Here is a 25,808-nt window from a genome sequence, read left to right on the forward strand (position 1 = left end):
AAAAAGGAAAGAAGAGTTGACTGACTAACTTTCGTGAATTCTGAAGTTCTAGATCTACGAATTACTTTTTTTTAAAAAGAAAATTGTAAAGATAAGGATCTTCGAAAACACTCTCGGCTTCGAAAAATTATAGAAATAGATTTTTTTAGAAATTTGTTTCCACTTAATCTCTTCGATTTTAGAGCTTTTTGCCCGAATTTAGATATTTCAATATTTCTACGTACAAATTCCTCGGCATACAACTTCCAACGCGTCCGACGGTCTCAAGTAATAAAATAGCGAAAAACGACTGTGACGTAGCGCGAGGAATTGAAAAGAAGGAGCGTATCAGCGATAAGTGGTAGCCTCGCTTTGGTCGTTCTCGAAATTTACTGTCCCCCTGACCGGTCATCGGGGGGATGTAACGTTTTCTGTTTGCATGCAAAGCACCGGCATGGCAGTCGACTGACCATGGACGTCGGTCTGGCATTGTGGAAACGTATGCGAACGCATACGTGGCTGCGTGTTCCTTTTTGCCCGTAGACCGATACGAACTTAGCCAGGAAGTGACATGCTTGCGAAATGGGGTGAAAATTCTGTAGCGGGAAAAAGGCAGCAAGAACGTTTTATATATGTGTGTATAGACAGATATAGAAACGTATTCCTGGGGTGGAACAAAACGGACGGCATTGTCACACGGACGGGTACAGAAATATCTCTGCACAGTTGACGTTCTCTTGATAGAAAATACTCGTTCCAGTTCCGATAATTTGAATAAATTACTCGCAACGTAGTCGTTCTTCGCATTTGTTCACAGTAGATAGTTTTCATTGCACTTTGTTTCACCTATGTAACTAATTGAATTTTAGGCGCGTCGAAGAATGCATTGTTGCTATCAAAATTAGATTAAATGCATGTTCAAAGATCTTTACATGTAATAGGTCTCTTCGTATCTTAGGTCTTATTTTTTATTAGAAATATTCGATACATATTCTATTAGAGTTTCATTAAGTTCCATGTACTTGATACTTCGCAAATTTGCCAGACATTCAAAGATATTTAGCTGCTCAAAAAAATTTCTATATTTTTGTATCAACCGCAACTAAGTACTACAAAATAAGATTTTCATTTCATGGATATATGCGGCACGAAGTAGGCAAACCTTGAAACTTCCCAATATGATACAAAACTGTTCTCTTGTTCCCTCAACATATGTGCGTGGTAGAAAATTTAACGACATCTCGTCCACGTCGAGGATATTGGGAGGAAATGAAATAAAGGTAAAAAACGCGCGTAGGAAAAGCCAGTCTTCGGACATGGGGTCACGGCTGGCTTGTTTGCACGCCCATTCTCTGCATGGCCATCCTTGACCGTGGGGGTCCAGGATGGAACCGACCAGAAGAGGACCCTCCGTGGCCATTACTTGGATGGCAAACATACTTGGTCCGTTGGTTTGTCCTTCCATCCCGACCGCATATAGCGGCCCGACCCCTGTGTATCGGCATGAGATTTCTATTTAAATGAGAATCCATTAGAATCTCAAGGCGGTCCGAGCAGAACGATGCCTCGAAAAGTTTCTCTGTACCGGATACTAATCAGCGTTTCCTGCCATACCCGACTTCTTAAAAAGCTGAAGATTTTGGCTCGTGTACCGTTATTAGTTTCGGAATGTCTACGGAAAATAATATTTCTCAAGCCATAAAATGGATGTAATATAGAAATTTAATTTTGGGCATATCTAGGAATAAACTGTTACTTATTATAGAAGTCGAATGCAATTTATCGTTGAAAAATTGTGTCTTATCATAGGTACAAAATATTGTATTTTTACGTTCTTTAAAAGGAAGTTTTGCTGGTCGGTTATAAGAGATAGGGCCTATTAACTAAAGCAGACAAAATGTTATTTAATTTGCCCTCCATTATCACCATACGAAAAAAATGATTTTTACTTAATATCCACGAATTGGTCAAATGTTTCGCAGTTATTATAAGCAATTCGCAGTTAGTTTTAATCTTATAATTTTATCGCAACAAGGATTCTTTCCCCTTTCGTCCTATCGGCAGAACTCCGGAACGAAACAACGTTCGGTCCCTCCCACGAACAGTTATCTTTAGATTTCCATCCGCTAATGTATTCATAATCGTGCATGCGGTCGAGCGCTGCTTCCCATCGAAATCTCCTCGCTTGGCACGCGCCTTAATCGTCGTTAATGATAACACAAGTGTCCCGGGCCCGCGTAGAATTTCCAGTAACGCGCATTCAAAGCTCTCCCCGGTCTGGATAAACCAACATGCGTGGATGGGAACGCAGTCTTGAGTGGCCTAACGGCGGAAGACGGGCGTTGTAGCAGCGACTCATCCTGCATGCCCGTGTCGCGAGGGGCTTGGACCTATTTACGTGCATTGGGAACCATCATTAAGAGAAAGCGTGCACGAGAGAACGGGAGGGAAGACGCAGAAATGACAAAGCCGCTCGTTAGGCCCTCCGAGGGTCCTCACAAGCAGCGCCAAGGGTGAGAACGTGCTTAGGCCTCGATCCATCCCTTCGACCCGCGCTTTTCTCCTGCCCTTTATACAACTGTCTCATTCTCTGACCTCTCCTCCATTGCGTGCTCTCGAACACCCTTTCCGCGATGGTCACTCACTAGTCTCGAGAAACAAGCAATTCTGACCGTTGACGAACTCCATGATTTCGTTAGAGATTTTGGTAACAGGTTCTTCGACGACTTCTTGAGTTTGAGATTTTAGGTATATGAGTTTTAGTAAATTTCACAATAAACTTTGCGAAGTTTAGAAAAGGAAAAAATCATTTGTCAATTACTTACTTAGGTCGCTTGTTTACTTAACGAAGCTTTGTGGCTGTTAAGAATAATAGAAAAGAAAAGCTCCTTCTTTGTAACTTTCAATTATTTGAGAAAGTAATTTAAGTAATGGATGCCATCGTTAACAAATCTCATTGCATCCGATAATTCGTGACGGAATTCAATACCAACTGATGATATCGGTGGTATGTTATTTGTTACTGTTAGCCGTAGCTGTTGAAGCATCGTTAGAGCTGAAAGCCGCGAAGTCGTAGGAAGTGAGTTACTGCACCATTGGCAATTACGCGTTGACAACATCCGTCTAATGGTGCTTCGCTCGTAAACGCTCGGTCGTCTTGCCGCTTCTCCTCTTTCGCTACGGCTTCCTCATCTTTGCTCGTAAGAGCATCATATTCACTGGTAACGCGGGTTATGCTTCTCCGCGGCGTGATATAGTGTTTTACAAATTGTGCCGTGTTTGGGCGTCACGTAGTCGAGGGTGGAATAAGCTAGACGTGTCTCTGAATCTTGCCAACTACGTGAAATTATTGTCTGTTTTCATCGAGGTATTCTGCGCTTTGCATTTAAAACGGGTGTCCGACGTGATATGCGGGAAATGTATTTCATTTGTTATTTTAATCATGAATTTTGAATTCAAAGTTATAATTTAAACTTAATTTGCAAATTATAGTCAAGCTAAAACCATTGTCTTAATCTAAGCACTGTTATTTTATATTTTTTTGGAATATAAATGCAACGCGAGCTATCTGATTCATCTCGTAACTATCACTAGGTGGTCCAATGTACGTTCAATGTGATTCAATGTACATACATTATGATGTATGTGCATCATGTCGTCTCATGATATTCACAGATTAGTCATATATGAGATTAATACCCTTAAAGTAACTAAGAAGAACTGCCTTCAAAATTTTCACCAATGCAATCCAATCGTTTCATAGCAATAACATCCAACGTCCATTACTTGCTAAAACATTACACGTCATATCGTTGAAACAGGTCACAGTTCCACAAAAACCCTCGTTATTAATCCCCATTCCCTCGTTATTAATCCTAGCATTCCACCACCTGTCGGAGACCCAGAGTGCTCAGCAGAACGATAGCGGTCGATAGGTCGTGGAGACGGTTTTAGAGAGAAGTCCTGGTCGGTGCACGTCGTGGGAGTTAGCAATCAGTCAGGGTGACAGTTTTGCCCGTCTAGGTGACCCAGGGCGTCGGGGGTGCGTTCCATCACTTTCTATCCGTGATGTATGCATGAGGTCGCGACCGGTAGCAATCGCGGTACACACGTCCCCCAAGTAGCCAACTCCTCCGTCTTCCGGCTTGCTATTTCTCTATGAATATATGAATCGAACCTACACCCAGTTATATGGATACATACGAGCAGTTGGTACCGGATGGGTACTCTTGGGGGCGCGGTGGTCATACGTTAGCGTTGCGAGACGTTCGCGTCTTGGTTTCATCCCCTGGCGCTAATATCACCGCGAATGTATCACGGTGTCCTCGTTTGGTATACGTGCTGCATTTTCTTTCATGTTGGAAGGAATAATTTAGGTAACGATAAAACAGTCTGAATTATTTTAGTCCCTCACGCGAATGAATCGAGTTGTTTGGTAGGATTTGTTGCAGTGATCCTTCCTCTTTGTCGGGATGGTGTTTGTAGATTGATAAATCGACACATGGGAGGTTTTTCAAATAAAGCGTAGTATCATTGCGGACTTAAAAATTTATTTGTACATTTTTTAAAGGTATACAACGGAGTTATCTGTTAGAACAGATCAAGAATCTAAAATAAATTTCTTCTATGTGGTTTTATTTTTATGAGTAAGATGGAGAATATATGTAGATTCTTGCATAATGATATCTTTATCTACGTAAAAAAGATTTGAAATTATTGTCATAAAGTGATAAAATGTAGATAACACAGAAAACAACATTGTTATATGGTACATTAATTGCGATAAAAGACTGTGATACTTTCGATTTTGCTGAAATCACGTTGAACAGAGTTTATATCGGTCTTAAAGCCTAGGTCCTATCTAGTGTCCCTTCGGGCTCAAGTAAAGGGCCCAAGTCCAAAACCCAAAGGCTTAACGAGTTGCGCGCACTTCGTGGAAGGCAAGTCAGCTCACGACGTTACAGGGTGGTAATGGAGTTAATTGCCGGCAGCAGACGAAACCAAGGGCTTACAACTTGAGATACCCCTTGCACCTGATACCAACAAATTGCTCCGTTCTTGCGTTATAACGTGATACAGCACAAGCCGTTCCCTATGTGTTTCGAGTAGCAGGTCAGCGTCTTTAATTCTGTCTGCAAAATTCCCGTTAATAAACGACGATAGAAAAGCATATTCTGTTTGTAGCGGATAAAGGATATAGGATAAGGTTCTTTGTCCTTACTGAAATTTAGGTAATCTCATGAAATATTTGAGCTTATTATCCTTCTTAATAAGTTTTCAATGTAAAATGTTTTATTGCTATAGCTCTGACGAATATATTTCGATAGATATTGCTCATTTTAAATTCATATCTTTTTCCCATAAATTAATACTCTCACAATACGCCGTCGAACACTTCTCGCGTTTTCCACATTTTCATACCTTCAGTCATCATCGCCAGAGATAGTAAGTTGCTTCGTCGACATCGCGTCTCGGGCGAAGTTGCGGTACGCGTTATCCGCATAACTGAACGTCGAGAAGAGGACGTCTCGCGAAATAGGATAATACCTCGGTCAGGACCATCCAGCAGCATTGTCGAGGGACGGCGACTAGCGTAACACAGAAAAGACATTAGCCAGCACAGAGTCGTGAAAGGCAACGGTGAGAGGCCAACGGGGTTGCTGTTGCGTTTGCAGACTTTGGGGATGAGGCTGATGGGATGATGGCAGAGCCACGTTGAAGTGGCCCTCAACCGAGTAAAATTACGGCTGCATACGAATATAGTATATATCATGCCCTCGTTCGCGCTTATGATTTCGTCACTGCGTGTAATTTGTCACGAACATGATTTGATGTAGGTATATCATAAATAGTATGAATGGGGTGGAGTAGGTGAAAACTGTTTGCATGTTTCATTGTATGGTAAGGGAAATTAGTATTTCGAATGTATTGATAATGACGAGTACTCGTTTCTTTACTGTGTTTCTGTTAGAAACGTTTCTATATCCTAAACAATTTTCAATTTTTTAAATAAAAGAATATTTCTTGTGTGATTGTTATTAAGTACATTAAAGGAAGTTAAAAATCAGTCGAAACAGGCGTTACTCATTATTTACAATCTTTTTATATTTAGTTCTTAAAAATAGCTTGTTAAACATGTCTTTGAAATATATTTCTGTCTAGGATTCGGAACTATTCGCTAATACTGTAAAATTATAAATGAAGTGACACATGATTTCTTAGAATTCTGTTTATAGATAGTAAGTTACTCCTTCGTAATAAATTATCATCATTGAATTAGATATTATATTGTTTCAAATAATGTTCGTTCTCGGCTAAAATATTACATTAATTACGTCGGTTGAGTAGGAGTCGCGTAAGGTAATTAATATCATCGATTCCTGTCGTTCAATTAAAAACCAATTTTGTGGGGTCCACTTAATTGGCCGGTTTCCATCGTGTTGCTAGATATTGCTTTACCGCCTATACGCCCTTTTGTCTCGTCGCATCGTCTTATCGGGACCGCCTAGAATTAATCGTGTATCAGGCTCAAGCCTCACGTACGGGTACCGCTTTAATCGAAGGGAGAAGAGATTAATTAAATTATATACTGCTCGCGAGGTTGATTCCTTCCTTCAAGTTGCAAATTTCCCAGTTACCAATTAATTAATCAGTCGATGCATGAAGTTGCGTGAAAGTTAATGGTGGAATTGACGAGACGTTAATGCTTTAATAAATTTCTCCTTCAAATGAATTTCTTGGTTCTGACAGTTATCCGGCAGTTTATTTTTCATGTTTCTGTCTTCGTTACTCTCGATTTTGATATGAAAATGATTAATATACGTACCACATAGAAACCACACTGATCAACTCAGTAGAGCGTAATATCATTTGGTTTCTGAAAGTGTCAAAACTGTTTGTACAAAATAAGGAAATTTTCAGAAATTTTCAGTTTTCAAATTTATGAGAAGGACCGCTTCTCTTTTAAACTATTTATCAATAAATAAATTTAAGTACAACTTTTATCCGCAGTTGTTCCTTCTACCAAAAGAACAACTTCTTCAATCTGTAAATACATCAAAATATATAACAGCTCCAAAGTTTTATGAAACTGAACACTCAAAAATTTCCCAATATCCCTTCCTACTTTAAGAACGATCATCGAATTTATCTCATCTAGAGTACAACAGTACTCCAACAGAGTCCATGTCTCTCGATACAGACACCGCAGGCACTTATCACAGAAATTTACGTAATCGTGACAGGAGTTGAAACAACGTTCAACCAACAATCAATTAAAAGTCCGCTCCGTGGACCCGTGCAAATCCAACCTTTCCGGATTGAGGGCTTTCGAAACGAAATAATAGTTGGAGAGATCGGGTCTTGACTTGTGAACGAATGGCATAGAGGGAGTGAGAGAAAGAAAGAGAAAGAAAGAGAAGGTGAAGAGAAAGAGAGAGAGAGAGAGAGAGAGAGAATGCTTTACGTGGTGGCAGCCGAAAATTCCCGTTGAAAATCGTAATCGGTACGAGTGGCGGAACCTCTGACCGCTGGAAAATCCAGCCGCTCTCATTAGCATTTAATGCCGGCGGAACTTTCGACTATAATGGCTCGTGTGTGCGGCCTGACGAATGCTCGAATTAGAGGCGAGAGGGCTGGCAAGAGTTGGCGGTAAGAGCGGGATTTTCGAGGAGCCAGATCGGAGGTGAACCCAAAGAGACGAAGACCGAACGACATGTTCCTGCTTGAAAATGTTTTCCGGTCCTCCAGCTGATTAAATTCTTTCGACCGTGATTGCCGAATCCCGTTATAGACGCGTGAATCGCTTTGTTAAGTTATTAAATCGTCTTATCCGAGGTTCGCTGCTCCTCATGCGTGCAAGATTTATTTTCAAATCGTTTGTCCATCTTAAGTATCTTACAGTTGTTATCGCTGATTTAGAAAGCTTAGATTTGTAAATTTATAGTTAACGGCTATTAAAATCGTAGAATGCCAGTGTAGAACAAAAGTAAGTGGAAGCATGGAAAGAGTACGTTCATACAAATACTAAATATAAAGTACTAATATAAATTTATCAACGTTATATTGTATTAAAAACTGTCTGATTTCTTATTTAATATAAGTTCTAAGACAAAGTGCAGTAAATGCACAGTCATGTTCCCTACATTCGACGATATAAATTTCACTACTCCTTTCTATAAACACAGCGAGTAAACCTATACATGTTCTATCACTAGTATTAACTCGCGTACGTATGAAACGAGAACGCAATATAAAAGTGTGTGTAACACGGTGAAAAAGAGGATTTGCCGTCGTAAATTAACGGAGAGCAAGCTGGAAACGAGCACGCGCTTGGATTCGAGCGCGGTAACTTCGTTGAACCGGGACTTTCATCCTGTCAGATGGTATTTCATTATTATCCGTGAAAGTTAATATCCAGCAGGTATGTGTGTATGTAAAAACTTGCTGCGAGGAAGCTGATATACTTTTAATTTTTATTTTCGCACGTAGCCGCTCGCGGGAACGTAGACGACGAGAAGGCACGCGTTCAGAGGTGAGTGTGCGCGCTCGTCAGCGGAGGAGAACTTTAAATTCTCGTGCCGCCTGGCTTAATCCGCGGCTTAAAGAGCTTAACCCCACGAATATCTCGTCAGAGCTTTCCCTAGACCGACGACGACGGTCCGCGGTGCCAGAGAGCAGGTTTATTAGCGCACGGATTTCGAAATTCTTTTCATCCCTGGCTGGGACACGAAGCCTCCCATGCCGTTTACATAAGCGAGTTCTCCGGATTGCCTTTTTGATATGTAGATAAGGGGTGGTGCCGCTTTTACGCCGTTTACGCCCCCACCACGGACTAAAAAGAGACGCCAGGACGTCGTTCCGTTCCGCGATAGTTGATGTTACTTTGTAGAGTTCTTGCTTCTTTGAAGAATCTGACATTCTGTGGAAACATCCACGATTTGTGAAACCTTTTCACGTTTTGTGTCTTCGCGGTATGGAAAATTTTGTAGAGAAAGAAGAAAAGAAGAAGCAGAATATAATATTTCTCGATATAAAAGGCTATTTTTCTTTGGAGAATAATCTTCTGGCAGTTAAATTAGTCAAGACATTTTTAAAATATTCTCTTGTATTATTTAATTTTTATGGTGATTGTTAACAGAAAATACAAAGTTACCTCTTCTAGACTTCCTTGTAATAATCTTCGATTTACTTTTCTTGAGAGATCGTAATATTTGTGTTTATCACAGCAACAACTTGTCATACTAAAATTATCTTTTTTCGTCTCGTTAAAAGTAGGATTTTATCCATCTTTCCTCAGACTATAATTGTTTCATGGCGCCATTGATATCTGTATTTAGGATTAAAGCAAGAGAAGTTACTTGGCGCGTTCATACATCGATTTTCTCGAAGGAAATCACAAGTTAGACGTGATAATCGACACGGTTCTGGCGCCGCACGTGAACGCCACTGAAACGGGCAGCTAAACAAGGCCGAGCAATTATGAACAAGGAGCATAGCCGGGATAAACAAATTACACGCGAACGGTTCTCGGTGGTGATTAGAGGTAAATCTTGTTAGGGAAGTTTCTCTCTGGGTTTCGTCTTGAAACAACTGCAGCTGAGAATAACACGGAAAGTTACTTTTCCATATAATTTCTTCCTTCCTTCTAGTGATAAATACATTTAAAAGATTCGCATTAACACGTTTTAATTTTGCAATTGGACTGTTAAAAGGATTTTTTATTCTGAGAAATAAATATAAAATATTCCATATGATAGAATTATAGATTTTGATAGAGGAACGACCACCGAATTGCTATTTGGGGAAATCGATAGAGAGATAAATTACCAATGGAGGTTTCAATCGCTATAACATTCTCATGGGACCGAAGAGCCAAATCAGCTACGATGCAGGAAAGGAGGAAACGAACAAACGAAAGAGGGACCAATCTTTTTCCTTAGACTACGTTCTATCATTATTGGGTCGCTTCACTCTGCACGAAAGTGTTCATTTACTTCTATTATTCGCAGTAAACAGATTTGGTTCGCATTTAGCTTCTCTTCAGGCAGTAACCACATACTTTTTTCCGTAGCTTATCGTATATTTTCATTACATTCGTACTGTGCTTTCCTTTATTTTTGGCACATTGTTGTATAAAAATATTTATCGTGATTACATTTTATGGCAGTTCTGTTAATTTTCTCGAACTTCTTCGAAATATTCCACGGTATTTTACTAACTTGAACGACGAGTGTATATAAAAATATCTATATTTCAAGGAAAAGCTTGAAGGTACAAATAAAAGATTTAAGTGCCTGCAGAAAAAGCTCGGATTGAAATACATTTTACGATTTGTCGAAATCACGACGTAGCCAAAATCACAGAGCAGCAGCCAGGTCGTTTTTCGCGGATGTCTTTTTCGGTTCATGCCAGAAACCACGGCAGAGATAGTTTTTGCGGGTAAATGGAAGCCGATTTCTGCACATTTTTGCAATTACAACGGCAGTAAGCATCAAAGGCGACCCGCGTGGAAGACGTGAAATTTCATCGGAAGCCATGCGACGATTACGAGAGAAATACATGCGAGAGGAGAAGAGAGAAAGAGAAAGGAAAGGCAGCAATGAGAGGTAGTCGGTCCGAGTTTGCGAGTTTCAAGCCAAGGGGATTGCCGTATATTAAAGTACTTTTCGACTCCCCTTTCCTTTCTACGCCAATCCGTAGCTCTGGACCCCCTCAAACCTGGTCCTACTTCTCTTTTCTCTACGTTCTTCCTTTCTCGTCGGTCTCGTTGCCATTCGAATCGCGAGTAATCGTAAGCCCTAACTAAGCCTCTTGCGTATTTTGGACGTGACGTTCCAGCTTCGTTTATGATTCGTTCTATAAGTCTTGCCACTCGCCTAGCAATAACGATGGTCAGGTTAATCACAGTTAATCATAGTTTTCTTCGTTTTGGATCAACCAAACTGTGTATCCTTTCTCTATTCTTGTTTCTTCGGAAAGCTATAAATGTTTCATGTGCTGACCCTGCCGTATTTACTTTGAAAACTCGTTCACTACCCTACGAAAACGGAAAGAATTGCCAGTAAAAGTATTGATAATAAAAAGTGATATGATTAGATAGAAACGAATATGTAAACCTTTATGTATGCAAAACTTATATTGAAGCACTTAAATACAATTATAAGTTTTCGAATCCTGTACAATTATAAGTTTTCGAATACATTATAAATACTGTCTTAAATATAATATAACCAAAATTTAAAATATATTATCGCTTAGAATATTCTCTCTTTGGGGCCGTAAGAATAATGTAATTAAATTCCTTAATGGTAGCAAATATTTTGAAAAATCTGCAAACGCGCGGATCGACGATCCGTGAACCCGGCATCCATCGGCAGGGGTTTCCTTTTGGTACCATTAGTCATTAGCGATTCTAAAAGCACCCAGGGTAGAATATTACAGCAGTGGCCACGGCGGCTTTTACCATACTTTAGCTTTATACGAGGCCCATTCATCAAAAGCCAACGAGTCCAATGGCTCCATGGGTATACGTTGCTTAGCAATGGATCCTTCGTCGCAGCAGGCTCTTTATGATCTGCGATCCTGCGGTATTAGATATTTTCGAAACCATCTACCATCTTCTTCCCGCGATTTATTTTCAAGTTTTAATATTTTATGTCACTTTTTTAAGCTCGTGAATAATTATGACTGACGCTTATACTTTTAAAACAATTTTACTATTTCATTTTAATGTTCACCTTTATAACTTTCTTGTTATTTTATAGTAGCTTAATTTCCACCCCTTTACTTTCGATATCTATATCTTTCCATCATGAAACTCTATAACTTTTCTAACTATCACGTTATTTTATAATAACTTAATTTCTACTACCCTATATTTTCGACGCCTATATCTTTCCATCACGAAACCTGGTAGCTTATACTACTGATTCTAACTATGTAATAAAATTATATTGAACGCATCTCAAAAAATATACAAAAGTACAAGATATTTAGTACAAGTATTTAACACTTATTATATGTTTAAGACGATTGTTGATACTGTATAATAATTTTTTACTAAATATATGTTTGAAATAAATATTTTGTATTCTATATACATTTTCAGATTGGTCACAAATTTTTTCGATGCAATTATTATGTATTGTTAGTCGTGTGTTGACTAATGAAATTTCAAAATATATTATATATAACACATAAATTTATCTACTAATTGGACATTAAGATTTTCTATGGTAGGTGTTCGAATACTTTCCATTGCAGATGTAATTGAAAATTTCAACAAATCCTTGACATTTGTCCTCGAGTGGCGAAACCTCCAAACAGACTCATTTCCACTTGTTTCACAGCTCATTCCAATTTCATCGCTTCCTTTCTCGATGTCGAGTATCGTCGACTACTATGCGCCCTTTGAGCATCGATCTAGACGAGTGGCCGAGAGGAAGAAAAGGTGAGAAGCTGTCAAGGCTGTCACGCGTCCAATGGACCATACAGTCGGCCCATTATCGGCGGAGGGACTCTGTGGAGAAATAATAAAAATGCCATTAGTGTCTCGACGTCCCAGGACGGTCGAACGATGTGAACGTTTCACCCCACAGATTTCGACCGATATATATCTCTCATTCCCTTCGACCACTTTAACGTCTTTGTCACGGACTCTCCCGCTTGACGAGGTTAATCCTTCTTTTCGGCCTTCGACCTTCCTCTAGCTCTTCGGTTTTCCTTCTTGGTCCACTAGCCAAGGGCTGGACGATCTTAAAATCCGTTCACGAGCTGGAACGAAAATAATTGCATCGTGATTCTTTCGCTTTTTCCTTCAACCCTTCCTTTCCCTTTTCTCCCTTAGCCACCCCTATTCTTCCTTTCATTCTCCCTCTTTCTTTCGCCATCCTTCTTGCTCTCGTTATTTCGATCGCGGTTACTCTTTGTCTTTGTCTTTTTGTTCCTGCGTCTTCCTTCCACGAGCTACGACCGAGAGGGCATAAATCCTTCGGGATCGTCGCCGAAAATAAGATAAAATCTCACTGCGACTCAGCTTGGTAGAGGAAAGAAAAAAGGCAAATTCCCGAATAAACACATCCGCGGCTCTTTATGGTGCCACTTTGTGGATCCACCCCCAAGTCCGTGGCCTGTGTACCGTGCGCATTATTAACTCAACCACCGGAAAATGTCAACGCGGCCGGGTTCCTTATCTCCTCGCTTTTCTTTATTTTACCACCAAACGCTGCCTTCCCTCAACAGAGTCGTTGTTTTTTCCCTTCTGGTACGGGTCACGCGACTTTTATCTGTCAGATTCTTGTCTGGAATGCTGTTATATTCGGTGGCAGATTTGTGTAGTGATTTTCTCGAGGAAGTGTTTCTCGAGCAGAATAAATAGATGATACATTGTGGAGTATTATTTAATTTATGTATAATTTAAATCATTCGCTTTACATTTTACCGTATCAGTTTTACGTATACCTATCACTTTATAAAATAATCTCTTCATATTTTTTATACAATAAATTGATCACAATTTATTCAAATTTATTTCACAATTAACATTCATTCACGTTGTATTTCAACATATCCACAATCTACTATTTCAAGAGCTATACTATACGGGAATAGACGAACTATGTAAAAATTAAGTTTTCAGTTCCTTCCTCAAATCTGATCCGATACTCTGTTCGATAGGGTATGTCGTTTCTAAGAGCGTTTCCGTTTTCTCTGAAGATCCGACAAGCAAAAGAACGCCTCTGGGATCGGGTTTCCAAACGTTTTAATCGGCGTTTTTCTTTTACCTACCCGGCCGCGATTTCACGATTTTCTCCGCCCTCGGGGGAGAGGAGAGAGTGTCCTCTTTCAGAAAGGAGTTATCGCCGAAGGAAGCTACAGGCATCGGTGTGCTCCTGTGAAGTGGGGTTGGGGACGGCCGGTGGGGTTAAAACGACCTCCGCAGTCGAGGCTGAAGTCTGAAAGATAAGGTACCCCTCTTCTCTCTCTCGGCCTCCTAGATTATGGAATGGCACTTTAATTACACTAATGGGAGAACCAAATGTTAATTACAATTCGAAGTCTAAAAGAGAGACGATTCGCGGCCTGTATAAGAGCGAGAAAGACAGAGGGCGGAAAGGGGCTGGTAGAGGAGAGAGGAGAGATAGGCCAGTAGACGGGGAAGGGACCAGATGAGATTTTCGTGCGTAAGAGGGTTCCCGTGATTAGTATTATTTAATTAAAAATGCCCGGTCCCATTATGGTCACCTCTCATAAGGACCAAGCTTAGTTGCGTGGGAAGCTGCTTATGAATTGGATTATCGAAAGGAGAAACGAATAAAGTGGAGAATGAAATGTCATGGCCAATCATTGCTACGTATATTGATAGAAGGCTTAATGAGTGAAGAGCCAGTCAATTATTATTTGGCAAAAAGCTAGAATTAAGGAATCATTCCAAAGTGAAATAAATGGAATTCAGTTAAGGAAAGCAATGAAACGAACACTACAAGCAACACGTAATAACATATATCACATAAAGAATAATGAAAATGTAAAATATTCGATCATGTATTATCGTACAATCATTGCAACTGACAAAATATCTTCACGTTATTAATTTGTCCGATAATTAAAAGTAATTAAAAGAAACGCGGAAGAATTTAACATAAAAGACACGGTACCAGTTACCAAATTCGATATCCGCTTTAACACGTTTCTCAAAATAAGAAATTTAGAAAACATCTATTCACCAAGAGAGGAAAGAAACGAAACAATTGGAACCACAGAAAAGTTTCTGGTTGAAACGGCTCTGTCGACAGTGGATCGATCCGAACGGTGGAACGGATATCAACATTTTGGAAATCTCGTTTCCTTCCCCTGAACGATTTAGGTGACGTCGTCGTAAGCGGGACGACGAGGAGGACTACGCGGACGACTACGAGGACGGTCACGACGACGATGGGCTATCGACGCCGGGGTGGAGTCGAGGCAGCAGCCGGGTTTCAATTTAAAGTTGGACGAGCGTGTCGGGATTTCAATGTACAAAATGCGTATGCTAAACTTTTCGCACCCCTGTGGTAGCCGCCGCCCCTCCGTTCGTCTTCGAGTTCCCAAACACCCTTGACGCCGTAGCTCGAATGCCGGACAACGTCCGTGTCGACGTTTCGTCCGGGAAAAATCAGCAAGTCTGATGCATCGTCAAGTAGAAAGGGCGCGCAAGTAGAACGTCGCTCCCGTTCGACACGGTGCTCGCGGGACGAATGTTCCGTGGAACACTTTGAAGTCACTGTTCCCAAAGGTCAAATTACTTTTTTGAAGCCGTCACACGGAGGCCTTAGCGGCATTCACGGCTCGGTCTGAGGATCCCTAATGATCGCAGCTGCGATCGAAGGTGATGCATATCAATGGATAGGCTTGAAACGACATCGTGTGAAGCAAGTTTCTAATGGCATCCAGTCGCTAACTTTTCTCACCAGAAGGTACGCATGCACCTATGAGGTATTTGCATCTAGTTCCAGGCACTAGCTTTGTCTCGTTCCGTAATTTATACTAGGGGTTTAGGCTTTGTCGCGACGCGAACTAAACACCTAGGAAATTGTGCATTGTCCTTGATGGTTAAGCATGGAAGTAGAAAATAAGAGGTATTGGAAAATTACTATTTATTTAATTACTATACATGAAGCAATGATTTTTACCTTCCTAAGATTTTCGTTATCCGTGTGGTGAATGGTCTATGATTAATAATCCAACGTAACTATATCCTTAAAATCAAAATTATTTTACATCGTATTCTTCTTGTTTCTCTTCCAAAAACATTCGATATGCATTTTTGTTTTCTTTCTGTTGATTATTTCTGTTTTCCATTTCCTTGAATCCTATCCCAAGACTCTAAATCAAGCGTCATTCGAAAATAGACGGGCTCCAAACATGGTCTTCCGATTCGATCGCATGGTTTCGACGCGAATCTAACTTCGACAATGCATCCAGATGGAATGTCACGCTGTGTACGATTACTGCGAGACGAAGGGCGAAGATAGGAAAAGAAGAGAAAAAAAAAAGAAGAGCAGTGGAACGAGGAAGATGCTGCAGCGGCCGAGCGATCGTGGATGGGTGAGAAGTTTCGCCCCAGGAGTTGGATTACCGCGTGGCTTCGGTCGGTATTTGAAAATCGTGGGGTCTCGAGGCTGGCGGGCGAAGCTGCCGTGTGATTGATTTTGCATACGACACGGATTGGACAGGTTTGAGAAATTGGACTAGCTTTCTGGGTTGGTTTGGCCTTTCTGCCCTCCTTGGCATTTCCCTTTCGAAACGGCCCTTCCCCTTCCATCTTCTTTCTATATCGCGAGTGTCTATATGCCTGGATGGTTATATCGACGCGTACGTCGAGAGTATATGTATGTCGATGTAACGTATATACTTAACGTATCCAGGAGTGTCTACTCGCGAGAGACGGAGAAGGGTTCCCTCTCGTATCTCTAGCGGGAAACCGAGAAGGGGATTGGCCTCGAACGAGCGATTTGTGCGATCTTCAAGGATGTATTTATGAGCGTTCCAGGCCCGCTTCTTCCACTTTCATATTGCGTTCGGCATTTTCCATGGCGATGTAAGTTACGGCGTGCAAAATCGAAACGTGACATCTAATATAAGATGCGATCGTTTCTTGAAGGCGTTGAGTATGGAGTTTGATATCAACTCTGATGGCAATCGCGAGTTGGAAACGTAGGATTAAGTGAAATATTTACATAAATTGATAAGACTAATCATTAGTAAGAAGAAGAAACTTATCTACTGTCTTTTTCTGTAAAAGACCCTATTTCTTTTTTAGTAGATGATTTTCAAACAACTTTCCCCTTTTCTTCATCCTTGCCACATTCTTATCAAATTCTTTATTGAAATACAGTTGTCTAAATTAAACAAAAATTGTGTAAAGATCTAAGAATGTCTAATAAAGAACTAGCATTACTTGAATATTCATTTAAATCAGAAATTTACAAGCTATCATTCAATCCTATACTGGCCTTTTAATTTAGAAACATATTTATCATCCAAATAACGCTTGAACACAAGAAATAGTCTAACATTCGTCAAAACTAACACAAGAAACTTAAAAAATTACTTAACGAGACACGAATGGCGATGATGCATACACAGAGGATAGTGCGTAAGAAGAAGCTGTCTTGAGGCATTCAGGCTAACTCGTCTGGCGTTATCTGCCGACGTCGGAGTGGATAACAGGCCGAACGATTTATTCTAAACCTTTATCCGGCGGCCCCTCGAAATTTATGAAAGAAGACGCCCGTTTAACCGACTCGCTCAGTCATCCCTCACGATGGTGGTGAAGCCACCCTTCCCTCAACTATCTTTCTTCCTTGCTGTGTCTCCTTGTTCTTCTTCGAGCTCGCGCCTCCCTTCCCTCTGGTTCCACCTCCTCTTCTCGATTCTCTGCCCTGTGCTCGCATGTCAGCCCTTTATTTTATACCAAGACGAGTCGGTCCGAGTCGGTCCTAATATTAAAGGGGATGGTTCACCCTTAGTGCGTGATCGGGATACTAAAATTCGCCGATCGGATGGTTCGTGACTTCCTTATTGAAGGACAGAACGAAAGGCGAGTGGCAGGTTTCTCTGCGAGCAAAACGTCATTGAGAGCCCGAGCATTGCAATCTTTTTCTACGGTTCGTGAAACATAGAGCTTGATTATTGAGAGTACATAGTACTGAAATGTGATGGGTGAGGTGTTCAGTTGGGTCTTTGAATAAAGTTTCCTTGTTTAACAAGTCAGAGACTTGGAGTACTCTTTTATTTCGTACGACGAACTATTAATTTAATACAAAAAGTTTAGAATAATAGTTTTTGCAGCTACCTTTCTAGGAATCGCTATAATGTAGTTTTTGGATTTACAATTGATGAGCCACGTGAGAACATTTTTGTTAATGTCTTGATTTCGAATAATCCGTTTGATTCACGAATATAAATGTCTTGAAAATAGATGATAAATCTGTGAAGTTTTATAAACAATAAAGTAACGAAATCATCTTTTAAATAATCAGTTCAACAGGGTGCAAAAGTACAAATTCTATAACCAATTGAAAGAAAATGAATGTTTCTAACGTCCAATAGCATTTTAACACAACTTCAAAAGTAGTTCAGCAACGAACGTGTCATTTTATCCAATTTTCAGAATAACGTTTTGTTTCTGTGTTTCCCAGTTGTATCTGAGCAAAACCCGGCAAAGTGGTCTCACGGACAATTTGCATCAGGATCTCTTACGAACGGTCAACCCAACTGCACGCCAGCAAGGTAAGTCTCGTCGACTTTTTATTTTTTTCTCTCTTGTCTTCTTCCTGGAATGATGCTTTTCCCTCTCGAATTTCTTCGGCATCGCCGACTGCGAAACGGCTTTGAATTTCCGTCCGCGTTTGAAAAAGATTTCGTCCCCTACCACGGCCTCGTTTTTTTACTGTTTTCTCGTTTCTCTCGAATTCGCTCGAAACTTTCGACACTCGCGTATACACGCACACACAGAACGGTGTCGTTTAACTGTTCTAACGACGAGATACTCGCTTCGTACGTATATCGAAACTGGCGAAGTCCTGTGCCGAAACACAAGCGACATTTCGAAACTTTGGCCAATTTCGCGTGTACTCGCTTAGAATAAATATGTGATCCACGTGTGCCGGCGTATCTACGCTCAATATGTACGAGTCGCTTATAAATTATGTTTTATCTCGAACTTCTATGAAGATACATATTTAATCAATATTCGATGAATTATCGTGATCATTTTCTAACTTTGACTTTTATTTACAAGGTTATCTTTTTAGGAATATAAGGTTCAAAATATTAGGAATTCTCAAATTTATTGTACCTAATATATCAAAAAATAGATGAATTCGTAATTGTTAAACAGAAGTAGATGAGATACTCAATAAAGTAATTATTATTAGTGTCCCTGTGAAAAATAAATTGCTACTATTCTTTTAAAAAGCTACTTTCATTTTATTCATAGTATAATATCTTTTCCGATATTTAAAGAAATTTTCATATAATATCATGCCTTATGTAATTAATAATTTACTCAAATTATTACTAATATTTATTAGTCGGTTATTAACGAATTATTTACTTGACAAATTAAAACACGAAACGAAAATCCATGATCCAAGAGGAAAGATGGAAAACTGTTAAGGAAGACATTGAACAACTACTGTCTTGATTTCCACAGAGTATAGACAAGAATTTCTACAAGCTGAAACGATGGCATCGTCGTAGACGAACGCGATTCGTGGGGACGGGAAAAGTAAGGAGGTCGGCATCATGCATAACCCCACGTCGGCCTCGCATAAATATTCTAATAACTTCGGAAACTAATATGATTGCATCCAGCAGGAATAATATCCTGTTCGAAGTGGGCATCGCGGCTGTATGCGTGGAATACGAAATACGTGGAGCGCGGCGTCCACATGAGAACGACGTTGCGCTCCTCCTCACGTAACCGTAGATCGCCGCGAGGGTGGAAGCGATCTCTCTCGATGACAGTGATTACTTTAATCGTGCTTTCCCTTCCCCGTCGAGAATGTTCTAGAAAATAGTTATAGCGACGAAAACCATAAGACGTATCGCTTCAAACTATCACACGATGTTCGATAGCTATAGATTGTCGCAAGAATGTGGACGCCATTGCAGATATGTATTAGAAAGGTATGGGAATACAAGAAGATATGGAAAGAAATATTTTCTTTTGGATATATGATTTCATTCTCGTTTTTAGTAGAAAACACTTTAGACAATAAAAACTTTTGTTACTAGTGGCGAAGAATCGTGCAGTGGTTGTTTGTATGAGATTTTAAAATAATTCTAGAGAATTTTAAATAATTTAAAAATAACTTTCAATGAAAAATTGACTATAAGATTAGATGACTATAAGATTAAATGACTATAAGATTGACTATAAGATAGTAATATTCTTGTAAATGATAATGGTGAATGCATAAGCCTAACTGACCCGTATCTTTTTACATAAAGCTTCGCTGTTATGTTGAAAAATCAGGGATAGAAAATAAAGAAATGGAGGTGTCCTTTTGTTTCAAGATAATTATCTTTCATATATTATATTCCTGACTCTGATTTACCCAAAAACAAAGTCTCACGTGATATCAAATAATTCAATATTTTCAATATACTTTCTCGTACATAAAATCATATCGTTCCATGATATATCATAAATTCTACCATGTAATACCAAGAAAGGGTAATTTTCAACGTATGCACGTTGAAGCACAACGACGACGAAGGCCGTGAACGAATGGTTTCGAAACGCCAAGGACTCGTTAACGCGAAATATCGTTAAATCGATTTCGCGCAGATTCGAGACGCTCGACGAAAATCCATCCGAGAGATTCGAGTTCGAAAATTAATTTCAATCCGTACTTGAGCCCCTGGCTCCCACTCCTTCCTCCTCTCTTTCGTTTCGTCTCCTCTCCGGCTAGGTTGGTCAAACAGCGCCATGTACAGCGCGGTTGGAAAATCGAGCAGCGCTCGAGTACTGGAAACAAAAGGCCGACGTTTCAATTAGGTCCCTTATTAGTTAGCGATAATAGGGCCAGCGGCGGTCGAACGGTAAGGCCAGGGCTTTCCAGTGCTTAACCGTTGGCTGTGTTAGATTCGCCGGCTTGTTTGCGTGGATCCAGCTCTTACGATATTAAGGGCTGACTAGGCATTCACCGATACCGTACCGACCTCCAACCACCCACGAAGCCCTACCTCCTACGCGTTTCGATGTTTAGAACCACCCTCTAACCTATGGCTCTCCTCGACCCGTTCGACTTGACCAAGATAGAAGGGACAGCGAGGGATCCTTACACTTCGTGGCTGGACCATTCGCTGGGTCGATTGATTTTCTCGTGTTAGGACGTTGCAAGGATGGAAACCTCTGATAACAGAGTTTGTATGATGGAAAATCGAATTCGCATCTTCTAAAGGAAGTTCGGTATTCAAGGAATGTGTTCGGTTGATGCTCATGAGGAATTTAAATATGTGAGAGCAAAGGGTAACACAAAAAGTAACTTATAAAAGATAAGACTATAAAAATGTGAGAAAATCATATGTAAATTGCCGAAATATGGACAGCATCAAGGAATGTAAAGGATATTTTTAATTGATTTATCGTATAGTACCTAAATATTGCTAATGTGTGTAAACATTTCTAAGTTTGGTTTGGTCTGCTTTATATTGTCACAACACTTAACAATATAGTTCAGCTGTATACACAAATATATGTACATATGAGCAAAAAGCTGGTGTATACACACGAAGTAAAGTGTGAGGCTTGATAGTAGAAAAGGGAGAGAGTTAGCGGTGCGTTCTCGAAGCCCAGGAGGAATTTGTCGCGAGAAACCGGTCGCAGCAGTCGCCTGCGGCTCGCCGCAACGATCCTCTGTCGTTTTAGCCATTGTACGGGTACCGCACGCTACCGGAGAGACCGTTGCCGTCACTATCGTCGGAACCCTTCGAAACTAACTCGCCCCGGCCGAAACTGCGCCCGCTTTCCTCGCCACGAAACGGTCGACGTGGTTAACAAGCAGGCACGCGATGTGCATCCGCTATCGATTCGAAAGTGAAAAGACCAAGGCGACTTACGTGCACACGGAGAGGAAATGGAGCACGGTATTGCTTCAAGAATTAACTGTGAGACATTGTGTGCTTGATGGACGATAACCAGTCCGTTAAGGAACAACGTCGTAAACTTCGGACACCCATGTACATTGCTCTCTTTGCTACCGCTTAATGTTTTGCTTTCCACGGGGTTAGAGCTGGAAATTTTGGAAGATGTACATCTGATATGGACCAGGGAGCTTTTGCCGAGTTAGCAAATATGTTTTCTTTTCGAAGTCCATTGTCTTAGAGAAATACTTATTTTAAAAGATGACAATAAAGGATTATTTTTAAAAGCAGGGCTCATCATTGTTCACGATTTTGATTCACTGGTTAGGCAATTTTTGGATGTCATTGTTTGAATCTTCTGTCAGGTATCATTAGATCTTTTTCATCATTATCCGCAGAGCTGAGAATTATAGTAGTGTACATCAAAATTTTAAGGGTGTAGGAACAGCGTAACGATATAGGAAGATATATAAATCACCGAATAAAAGTATCCAAAGCTTCCATAATATCGGCAGAAAGTTATCTTCGGCGTCGCGTCGGTTCTTTGCGCCCGCAGAAACCGGAATTGGTTTTAGTGTAAATGTAGAGTGGCGGATTCGCCGGGTGTTGGAGGACGTCGTGGCGGATAGGGTGGCGCGGCGGTGGAGTGGTAGCGACATCTTGTATTGTCAGATCCCAACGCGACAAATTCATAATTGCGTTAATGCGGGTACGGCGAGGGTTCTTGCCGCAACCACCGCAAGGCGCGCTATGGCGTCTTGCGGCTGTAAGAGAGATAGGGACCAGGCCTTCGAGAGAACGGGTGAGCGCAGGAGGGAAAATGGACGAGAAGGAGAGAGCCACTGAGAGAAAGAGAAGTCCCTCCTGACAGAGGCTCGTTAATCTTCCAAGGATTACGCCAGAAGGAAGTATCGCCATTGTGCAAGGTGCTCCTCTTCCAACCGATAATTATTAATTAAACTGGCCTAACGGGCCATTTCGCGATTTATCGATTTATCGGGAGACCCTTGCCAGCGTGGCGATGTTGAAACGTTTAGAAAAAAATCGGTTGATGTTTTGATGAGTTGAATATTGTTATTGAATAAAATTCTGACATATGCTATGTCATATATACAAAGGATGTTTGAAAATTGGATTGATATTATTTTGTAAAAGTTTGCTTTTTTCACAGTTCAAGTATTTTGATATTTCGCTAGCATTATGGTCAGTTTCATAACATATCTAATTATCTATCATATGAAATTAGGCTAGGATTATGTAATCATTCAAAAACGATGATCTCACCGAACTGCTATTTAATATTCTATAATACAAAAAAACTATTTCACCTGGTACAATTCCATTACAGATTACGCTTAACATTAGACATAAAGCAGTAACTCTTTCAACACAATCGTGATCAGTCTATCAGCTCGTTTCAATAGGGTGTAGTTTTTGAACGAGAGAACCCGCGATACAGATGAGCCAACGAAGCGTGTTAATCGTCAGATTTCAATTAATCGTGGAAGATTAGACAATCATGAAATCGAACAGGAAGGGTCATCAAATCCGCACGAACGAACACGAGAATGAGAAAAGGGAGAGGAAGGGTTACGCGTGCGACCGGCTCGCAAACGGGCCGAGGGTAAAAAGGATAGAATTGCAAAAGCGAGAGAAGGCGTGGAACGAACGAGCCGAAATAAAACAGTGATATCGAGGCATTTCACGCACGAGCAAGAACGTTTAGCAGATTCAACGTGCGTGCCGGTATTCGGCACTGCTACCCACGGTGAAACGATTCTCTCTCTTTCTATTCTCTGTTCCATGGTTTGCTATTTCATCCCGTCTTTCTCTCTCTCTCTCTCTCTCTCTCTACCTCTCTCACTCTCTCTCTTTCTCTCTCCCTCTGCGTGTAGTTCGCCTCCTTCTTTCTCACTCTGGTATGCCTCTATCACCTACACCCTCGGTCAGAAGCTCGCTGAAAAATACTGCTCTCGCTGACACCTGTAGCTTCGACGTTCTACATATGTGCGTACGTACGCCGACCGAGCGCCCATCGAGGAAACGAGGGGCAAAAACGATTATCACCCAAGAAAATTTCCATAAGACGACCGACAGAGTACCAGTTTGACAATCTCGTTATGCATCTTGCGTTTTTTTTCATACAGAAGGTCGTCAGTTGAATTGTACAAAGTTCGATTTTATGGGCTATAAAAATGTGATTTTTTAGGGGTTAAAAGGCTATTTTGACTCTTGGCATTTGAAAGATTATAGCATCTACTAAATTCATTGACTTACAGTTAGACGTGTTGTTGGAGGTCATTATGGTACTCATGATTATATAGACATCCTTGTCTTTGATAGAACAGACGGACGACTTAATATTGATGTTTGTATTTTGTACAATAGTTTACAGATATCTCGAGCGTAATCCACATAGGCTTATTTCTATCCTTGTTTTGAAATGATATTCTATGCACGTAAACTGAAATAGTTTTTTCCTACTCTAACTAACACTAGCAATGCCGCTAACGAATAAGGAATATCAAATCCATTCCTAAAAATATACTATATGTGTATATCTTGTGAATACGCTCGAACCCCATTAATATTGCAACGCTCATACAATTTTAATCAACTCGACATTACACGAAGATTACTAATTCATACCAGTGTATTAAAAAGTGGAACAAAAGGAAGTATCAGTCGAAGAGATTTTTCATTATTTTCACGACGAGCGGAAAAGGTTGGTGGCCGAATTGCTGCGGTGAAAGGGGAACAGATTCCACAAGTGGTGGGACTTTACGGGACTTAAGATTAATCCTCATAATTACTCGATTTCGTTCTTCTCTGCGGGGCCCCTCTTGTATCCGCTTTTTATACGGTAGCTTGCACCTCGTACCATCTGCGGTGTACCTTCGCGAAAGGGACCAGAGTAGAATGAATGGTAGAGCTTGAGAGGACTCGGTTGCTCGGCCATAAAGATATTTATCAGGTGACAACCCCGGTCATCCTTTATGATCCTTCCTTTCTTGAGGTTTTCCGCCGACGTCTCAGAGGCAACTTCACCCTTCGGCCAGTCGCGTGCCACGTTATTCGATGACACGACCCTCGCGCATTCTTTTCTTCCTTGCCGAGATTCCTTGTATCTTTCCCTGAAAGGGGGAAATACCTCTGTCGAGGAATGCTTGCCTCTCTTCCGATTTGCTTCTGCTGTTTATGTTCGACAAATTTCATTTTTAAATACATTTTCTGGCTTGCCATCATCTCCTTCACTGTCTGTTTTTCTACATACCGAAAGATTTAAAGTTTGTCCTTGTTTTATTGCTGTTAATTTTTTATTCTAAGAGAAGTTTGATTATTAATTATTTGGTGCTGAGTACATTTTTTGAAATATTTTCAATGAAATCACATATTCTCGAATGAAATTCAAATCGTTTCCCTAATAAACTGCATTCGTTGCTTCAATACCCATGAAAATCACAGTCTATTTTGAAAAGGAACCCAATTTTAACAGAATAATGTAACATCCTCACACTATGCCTATGTAAGATTCCCTACGCCAGAAGACTAGATCAACGAAAATGTTCCAGCGGGAGATCCGAAACGAGCAGATAGGAGCGGCACATCGTTCGACACTACATTTACCAGAGAAATATAGGGGTTGGTTCTCGCGGATGACCGACAACGCGCATCGTGGGCGTGAAATCGGACGCCGGCCAGGACGTCCGCTCGACTCGGCAGCCGACGGACAATAAGAATCGATATCTTAATTAACGAACGCTGGTGGGTCCGATGTGCAAGCGAACTCTCCTGCTCGTAGAGAACGGAGGGAAAAGGCTTGTGGTGTGAAAGAGGAAGAGATGAAAGAGAGAGGGTGACGACGATGGCAAGAGGGGGTGGCGAACGCAGGGAAATCCGGAGACTGGGTGGTGTATTCGATGGGGTAGGAACGCCTGACCGGAAGCGAGAGTCTGCGAAGCCCTACGGACCTCGACTCGTCGTCCCACCGGAAGCGCCATTCACACGGCCCTCTCGCTTTCGTCCGCCTTCCCGTCGTGGTTTGCCGTTCTCCTATTCGGCAACGCTGATACGTTCCTGAATAAACAATACTCCCCTGGAAAAAAAAGTTCGGCTGCAGCCTGTGTTTGAAAAAATGATCGCGCCGCCAACTACGTCGCCAGATTGGGCATGCCCGTTTCGATTCGATTCGT

At 40.9% G+C, this 25,808-nt stretch overlaps 1 protein-coding gene across 1 annotated transcript in view; it reads left to right on the forward strand.

The window, feature by feature from the left end:
* Positions 1–25,808, forward strand: part of LOC117160228 (uncharacterized) — a 306,993-nt gene that overhangs the window by 151,987 nt on the left and 129,198 nt on the right. The window contains exon 3 of the mRNA XM_076619153.1: positions 18,162–18,252. Coding sequence (XP_076475268.1) covers positions 18,162–18,252 — 91 coding nt within the window. The remainder of the gene's footprint in view (positions 1–18,161; positions 18,253–25,808) is intronic.

Source organism: Bombus vancouverensis, chromosome 6 (genome assembly GCF_051014615.1).
Source record: "Bombus vancouverensis nearcticus chromosome 6, iyBomVanc1_principal, whole genome shotgun sequence".
NCBI lineage: Eukaryota > Metazoa > Arthropoda > Insecta > Hymenoptera > Apidae > Bombus > Bombus vancouverensis.